We start from the raw sequence: 8,538 nt of genomic DNA on the forward strand, positions 1-8,538 counted from the left end.
AGCAGTTATGTAGTTGTATCAAAGAAGAAGATTTACAAGAAACTTTAGATTTATTTATTATAACACCAAGTACATTGGGTGACAAATGACCTAAACGGAAATGCCATATGTAAGGTGATACTAGACTACAATGATTGTCAGAAAAAATATTTGTGTTGTCATTAGAGGTAACCTGCTGAGTAGGATAGAAGACATATAGTCCCTTCTCCAACTCAACCCTCCCAATCGTCTTCAGAGATTTCTTGTCCTGGATTAAAGCATAATGAGATGAGAAGGTAACATCAAAAGTTGAAGGTGTAACTAAAACACTAACTAACAGTAAGTTAAGTGCAAAGCCAGGAACATAAAACACTCTATGAATGACTAATTGAGGTGTCACTCTTATAGAACCTATGCCAATAATGGGTATGTGAGAATTATCCGGTAATATGATGAAGGAATTTGACACAGGTTTGTAATCATGAAACATGAACAAATGAATGCAAATGTGATTAGATGCTTCAGAGTTCAATATCCAACAACCATTAGGCAATTGTAAACCTGTTAGTGCAGAAAGAGTGATACTTATAGTGCCAGAAGCATGTGTATCAATTTGCACAGGAACATGAGCATTGGCCTGGGCACTCTGAGAGGATAAAAGATTCAACAGATGTTGGTACTGTGTCTGCGTCATTGGTGGATTAGAAATTGTTGGTGATAGGGGAGGTGCGTTTGTATTGGTCGAAGCAAGATTTGCAACACCTTTAACAGGACCTTTGTTTTTGAATTTTTCATATCCTGGAGGAAAGCCGTGAATACGAAAATATCGATCAACCGTATGTCTAAGAACCCCGCAATGAGAGCACAAAGGTCTATCACGATCTTTCTTTGTTGATTTTGGCTTAAATTCAGCCTTAGCAGCAAAAGCAAGAGGATCAGAGGCAAGGGGTTTAACACAGAGCTCCTTCTGTTTTTCTTCTTGGAGGATTAATGAAAGAACACGATTAATAGGAGGGAACGGCTCCATGAGCAACAATTGACCTCGAATTGTAGAGAAGTGTTCATTGAGTCCCATTAAGAATGACATTGTATATTCACTATCATGAAAATCTTACAAAAGTCGAAGGCCACCACAATCGCATTGAACAATTGGACGATACACACTCAATTCATCCCAAATGGACTTCAATTTAGTAAAATAAACACTCACCGAATCAGAGCCTTGAGACAGCGCCATAAGATCGCGTCGAAGTTGGAAAATTCGTGGACCATTACGTTGTTGAAAGTGCTCACGAAGGTCTTGTCAAACTTCCGAAGCTACTCGCAACCTCATAACACTACCAACAATATTCTTGGAAAGAGAATTGAAAACCCAAGAAAGTACCACATTGTTGCTGCGTGTCCAAAGAGCAACATGCTGAGGATTATCATCAGTTGGACGGGGCAATAAACCATCAACAAAGCCAAGTTTATTCTTGACGGAAAGAGCGAGCTCCATGAAACAGCTCTAAGAATCATAGTTATCACCGATTAGGGGTTGTGAGACAAGAACAAGTCCAACACCATTAGCTTGATGGAGAAAATATGGATTAGTGAGATCATCCATGATGATAAAAGAACCACGCTAGAATCGTGGAAGAGAAGCACAAGAGAAAAAAAGATTTCCCTAAAAATTGAAATTTTTTAGAAAAGTAAGAGAAAAGAAGAAAAGAGAAGTAGCAAAAGTAACTATTCATCTGATACCATATTGAAAGAAATGAAAAAGTGATTATTATTAACATTAACTGGGTGTTCATATATACAATAATCGGTATTACCGGTAAAAGCACTCAATTTACTTACAATAACAAGTCATAACTAACCATATTCTATTTATCTAATTTAACAAACAGTAAGCTAAAAATTATCATTAATAAAAAAGCTTTATCCTTTAATACTCACTGCTAAATCTTTTTTTATTCTTTTTCCTCCCACACTTACCTTAAACCCTTTCACCCCTCAACGCACAACTCTCCTACAATATTTTACTCTAACACACCCTCATTGTATAAGTAAAACTCTTGCTTTTTCTCCGCCTGCGTTTTACATTTAAAGACCGGCTTCATCACTTTCCTTAACACGTGTCGTCCATGTAGCGAGGGAGCTTGTCAATGGCAACTTATGATTTGCATGTGCTGCCTGTCAATTGCAACCTGCATTTAGGGGAGTTTCAAACTGATCAACATGGCTGATCATATCTGCATGCATAAGACAAAAATACGTTTCGAGATGTGGTTATCCTGCGTTTTGTAGCTGCTTGCATATTTTTATTTTTTCATTCCACCTAAAATGTTATCTTCGTTTTGTAAGTGATTAAACATGGCTGATCCACATATGTGAATAACACACCATGCACCAATATATCTAAATATCACTATTTTTTTATCCATTTAATTTCTGATCAATATATTTGTGGCTAATTTTTTTTATATTGGTTAAATAGATGTGTAACACATTATTATTGGAAAATTAGGTGTTTTTTTTTCATATGGTGTTTTATTCGAATCGGACGGTCCGATTTGTTTGATGAAAAAAATAAATTACAACTCGGAGGGTCCGATTTGTTTAAAAAAAAATTAAACTCTAAATCGGATGGTACGATTTGTATTTTTTATTTTTTTATTTGTTAAAATAAAAATCGGACGGTCCGATTTTAACATTAAAATTTTTTTTTATTTTTGAAATCACAAATCGAACCGTCCAATTTGTGATTGTTTGTTTAAAACACTCCTATGCTCACACCATATTGATATATACTTTTCTCTCTCCCACACCAAAAATCAAAAGCGTATATTTGTATATAAAAGTTTTTTAGCAAGTTATTACTTATTAGCATCAAATTTCAGCAGGCACCGTTATTAGCATGACTTTTATTTGACTTTCTGAGTGTTACGAACTTAAGATAGTAAGAGGGAGTAAATCTGCATTTACACCACTGTGTCGGTGTCAACATTGATTGAATCAACAAAGAAAACCATCAAAGTCAGCAACTTTACTTTCACTGCACCATTTCATCGTCCAAACTGCAATTCACTACTCCACCTTCATCTTCATTCATACAACACCCCACATGCAGAAACTAAGAAAGAAACAATTTAGACTTGCACCTTCCATTCTTTGACCCCCTAGTCCAATCATGAAACCTTCCATCAATGCCGATTCTTTCAAAACCCCCTTCATAATCAAGACCGTCGCATTCTTCGCTCTCGCAATTACCTTCTTTTACTTTGGCAAGCAATGGTCCAATCCCAATGGCTACAATCACATCATCTTCTTCTCCACCACCACCACTGCCACCACACCGCAAGTTGCCATATCCCCCAATTTCAACGTCTCCTTCAATGCCTCAACCCTAATTGATCAAAATCCCCCAAAAAAATTAGAACCGTCGATTCCGCTACCTTCGCCGCCGGCATTGCCGCCGCCGCCGCCTGCTGATCCGTTTAGGAAATTCGGGATCGTGAACGCAGATGGCACGATGTCGGAGGAATTCGAGGTTGGGGAGCTCGACCCTTCAATGGCGGAGGATTGGGAGAACAATACAAGAGTTGAAGGTTCTGCTTCTGCGTCTGCTAAGAGATTGGGGATTAAAAATTTTGGGATGTGCCCTCGAAGCATGAGCGAATATATACCTTGTTTGGATAATGTGGATGCGCTCAAGAAGCTAGTTTCTACAGAGAAAGGAGAGAAGTTTGAGAGACACTGTCCCGAAGAAGGGAAAGGGTTAAATTGTTTGGTTCCGCCGCCGAAAGGGTACCGTGCCCCTATCCCATGGCCTAGAAGCAGGGATGAGGTAAATTGTGTGTTTGGATTAGCTTACCTTTTTTTTTTTTTTTTAAAGCTTAAGATCGCATCTAATCGAAGTTCTCTTTGTTACGAGTTTAATTGCAATGCACTAGCAATGTAAAATAGTTTTATAGCATTCTCTATGTATCTTAAGTTGATGAAAGAATATGGAGTCAACTCCCTGTTTTGGATGCTTTAAAGGCAGATTATTATTGTATTTATTTATTTTTGATGTACATTGATTTCTTCTTAGAAGGTTGTTGTTTTCTTATTATTATGATTTAATTGTAGGTGTGGTACAATAACGTTCCTCACACTCGATTAGTCGAAGATAAGGGAGGTCAAAACTGGATTTACAGAGAAAAAGATAAGTTTAAATTTCCTGGGGGTGGTACTCAGTTTATACATGGAGCAGATCAATACTTGGATCATATATCTCAGGTTGGATCATATATCTCATTTTTTTGAATATGGTTTTGGTGCGTCTTCCACGATGCTGATGTTACATGTCTACATTTTGGGTTGTAGATGATTCCTGAAATTACATTTGGTCAGCATATAAGAGTTGCTCTTGATGTTGGCTGTGGAGTGGCTAGTTTTGGTGCGTACTTGATGTCCCGAAATGTTCTGACCATGTCGATTGCTCCCAAAGATGTCCATGAGAATCAGATCCAGTTTGCTCTTGAGCGTGGTGTACCGGCAATGGCAGCTGCATTTGCGACGAGACGTTTGTTATATCCAAGTCAAGCTTTTGACTTGATACATTGTTCACGCTGTAGAATTAATTGGACTCGAGATGGTAATCAGAATGGAATCACATCATTTCTCTTTTTCATTATTGGAACTCTTCTTGCATCCTGATATCATCCCCATGATATATTGTTATTGTTGAGACTTGAGATTTATAGCTGTTGATGTCAATTTTAACATGATATCATTCTTGGCTTATTATTCGGCAATGGAATTGCCAGAAATGTTTCTTAACAAAATACCGTTGGGGTTGGGGAAAATAAAAGAAGGCTCTTTCACTGTGCCCCTCCCACTTTTGCGTTAGTTTCCCACTTTCAATTACTGTAACACTCTTTTTTTTAACTTGTGATGTAGATGGTATCTTGCTGCTTGAAGTTAATAGGATGCTAAGGGCAGGAGGGTACTTTGTCTGGGCTGCCCAACCAGTTTATAAGCATGAGGAAGCTTTAGAAGGACAATGGGAAGGTATCATTGAATGTGGTTTTCATATAGATTGAACTTATTGAAGCACTATAGAGTTTTGGTACTTGGGGATTTCTCAAATTTATATCTATGCAAATTCCTGTCTAAAATTTCTTAATAATTGATTTTTTATTCTCCGATTAACATGCTTTGACTCAAAATGACATTGAAGGAGAAAGATATAAAAATGTCGTTGGGTTCAAAAAGCTGCTTATGTGCTCCGATTCTCATTCTTAGAATCTTGGTTTTGCTGTTCATATCAAATGTACTTGGATATTCAATATTTTATTGGTGTTGGTCTAACTCTGGATATGTAAGATTGCTGTCTGCTTATATTCTATGGTGAGTGTAACAGTGGGTTTGTTATTGTCAGAGATGCTTAATCTTACTTCTCGTCTATGCTGGAAGTTTTTGAAGAAAGATGGCTATGTTGCAATATGGCAGAAACCTTTCGACAATAGCTGCTATATGAGCCGAGAAGGAGTTAGCCCTCCACTATGTGACCTAACTGACAATCCAGACAATATTTGGTATTTTGTTCTTGGCTTCCTAATCTACTGATGCTTATATGAAATTTCCTTCTAGTTATATGATTATTGGCAAGCGTAAAAATTTACTCTAATTACCTTATGCGGTAGAGCTTTCCAGAATGGAATCAGGGAGAAGAAAAGAGGTGCACTTTGCCTATTAGTAGGTTGAACCAACATTAGAAAGATATGATCGGTCCTTGACTAAATTTTAATTGGCAAATTATCTTTTGGTAGTTGGAGTTAGTTGTATCATTTTTATTAAACTGAACAATTTGGGTCAGGCTTCATGATTGCATTTTACATACCATAGTCTTATGTTAAAGTTAACTGGCACATAAATGGTATTCTCACTGTTTGTTTGATTAATTTAGGTATGTTGATCTTAAAGCATGCATATCTCGATTGCCCGAGAATGGATATGGAGCAAATATTACTAATTGGCCCGCACGTTTGCACACCTCGCCTGATAGGCTTCAGAGCATAAACATCGATGCTTTCATATCCAGGAAAGAGCTGTTTAGGGCAGAATCAAAATACTGGAACGAGATAATATCAGGCTATGTAAGGGCTTTACATTGGAAGAAGATGAAATTAAGAAATATTATGGACATGAGAGCTGGTTTTGGAGGGTATTGTGTTAATCTCTGTTTCTTTTCTTATTGTAAATATGTATTTTCTATTTTGTGATTAGTTTGTTCAATATATTTGTGTCATTTGCAGATTTGCAGCTGCATTGATTGATCAGACTGTTGATTGCTGGGTTATGAACGTTGTTCCTGTTTCCGGCCCAAACACCTTACCTGTTATATATGACCGTGGGCTGATTGGAGTTATGCACGATTGGTATTTTATTGAACTTATTTAACATTATATTTCGCACATATTCTGGTTATGTTATGCTCCACTTACTAAATAACTTGTACCAACATTTTTTGAATGTTTCGTGATTTCTTAATTGTATGTAATTCAGGTGCGAACCGTTTGACACCTACCCACGAACTTATGATTTACTGCATGCTGCAAGCTTGCTTTCTGTTGAGAAGAAAAGGTACTGTTTTGAATCTTCCCTTCTCATCTCTGGTTGACATGCTGTTATTTTTCACCTGTTCATTCCTTTTTTATCTTCCTTGGGAAGCATGTTTAACTACCCTATATTTCATATATCTGAAATCAAGGCTGAAAGTAAAATGTGTTTGGATGTCCATTTCCCATCTATTACCCATCATGCTTTGCCATAGTGATCCACTGGAAATTTTAAAGCTTGTACAAATATGCATTAGGAGTCTACATCTCAATATCTGTGCAACTTGAAATGACTTTCATTCATAATCTACTTATTCCAAATTCTTCATTGTTCATTTTAAAGCATGCACCTATGACTTCGACTATCGATTGTAAATAAGAACACAGGTAGCTGCGTTTTTTGGTAGAATATGTTGGTGTAGTTTCTGCAGTAATTATTCAGTGTCATATTTCAATATATCAGATGCAATGTCTCAACTATTATGCTGGAGATGGACCGGATACTAAGACCTGGTGGACGGGTATACATCCGTGATTCTCTTTCCATCATGGATGAGCTTGTAGAGATCGGCAATGCTATCGGTTGGCATGTGTCAGTACGCGACACAGCCGAGGGTCCTCACGCAAGTTATAGAATCTTGGTAGGTGATAAGCGCCTGCCACGCAGTTGATTCAGTGAGAGATCATTATATAATATCAAAAGCCATGATTTTGGTTTTGATCCCTGCAATGGTGAAGCCAACAGAACAGGGTCACAATTTTATTGATAAATACATGACACGCATGGAAGTGTAAGTATCAAATTCTCAATAGAGGGATGCTGAGGTAGTGAATGCTGAGAGCATTCATTTGTTTATTGATTCGTTACAAAAGATCACAAAAGAGCTGGTCAAGGTGTATTACCATTTTAGGTTTGTAAATTCAATTTATTTGTATATTAGTACAAAGTTTTTAGGCCCAGCATGTGTTGTATTTGTTCATTAAGGTTTAGACCATCAAAAATTACTTACAACTATGTATTTGCACTTCATAATACTTTTTGTCTTGTTGATTTGTGTGTTTCTTCAAAGGAGATTTCCTTCATTTCTTGTCAACTTTTTCCTCTCTCGGTTGTTTCCAACAAAGCATATGCTCAAATCAGCTTGTCTCGCTGAATTCATTTCCTTTTATGGAGAGGATCTAAATTCTATGGAGAGAACTAATGAAACACAAGTGAGAGTTTCTCTCTAGAATATGAAAAACGACAATCGTAGTTGTTCCTTGTGAGAAATGTGACATCCCTATTTATAGGGAGTTTAGGAGTACTATCAACTACGGTAAAATTTGAGTATTAATTAATAATTTCTATTGAAAAATGAGTTAAAAGTATATTATTGGATTACTAGGCTAAAGGAATTGGGTTGATAACTAAAAATATTGACAAAAAAGAAAAAACAACAAACTTTGAACATTTTTTGTATATATATATTTACTAGTGTTAAACCCGTGCGATGCACGGGCTTATATTTAAATTTGATAAGTTAAATTAAAAATAATATTTTATAACTATATATTTTTTTAAATTTAGTATAACACTATCATCGTAGTTATATAATAAACGTGTTAAATATGTTGTTTTATCTTTATTCAAAGTAAAATATAAATAGAAAAGTTTGAAGTTTATAATATTCTTAAACCATAAGGAGGGAGACATGAAAAAAATAAGAACATATATAACTGTAATAATAGCATGTTAATTTTACACTAAATTTTGTATAAAAAGCTAATAAAAATTTATCGATCGATAACCTAGTATCTTACTAACTTCATTAGAAAAGCAATTGGCATAGGATGTTGTGCTCCTTGTTACACATTTCATTTCAAATCTGAAAAAAGAGTTATAGATAAATTAGTAATATCTATAGTAAATATTTGTACAAAAGTATAAATCATAACATGCTATTAAAATAAAAATAATATTATTCTTACC

General features: G+C 35.8%; 1 protein-coding gene across 1 annotated transcript; it reads left to right on the plus strand.

Annotated features, from left to right (window-relative positions):
* Positions 1-2,846: 2,846 nt before the first annotated feature.
* LOC112702475 (probable methyltransferase PMT11) lies at positions 2,847-7,663 on the plus strand. Its single transcript, XM_025753523.2, has 9 exons — positions 2,847-3,811; positions 4,096-4,245; positions 4,333-4,603; positions 4,909-5,019; positions 5,390-5,546; positions 5,918-6,175; positions 6,267-6,389; positions 6,517-6,594; positions 7,033-7,663. The coding sequence occupies exons 1-9, from the start codon at positions 3,155-3,157 to the stop codon at positions 7,238-7,240; spliced, it is 2,013 nt and encodes a 670-aa protein (XP_025609308.1). The 5' UTR covers positions 2,847-3,154; the 3' UTR covers positions 7,241-7,663.
* The last annotated feature ends 875 nt before the right edge of the window (positions 7,664-8,538 follow it).

Source organism: Arachis hypogaea, chromosome 7 (assembly GCF_003086295.3).
Source record: "Arachis hypogaea cultivar Tifrunner chromosome 7, arahy.Tifrunner.gnm2.J5K5, whole genome shotgun sequence".
NCBI lineage: Eukaryota > Viridiplantae > Streptophyta > Magnoliopsida > Fabales > Fabaceae > Arachis > Arachis hypogaea.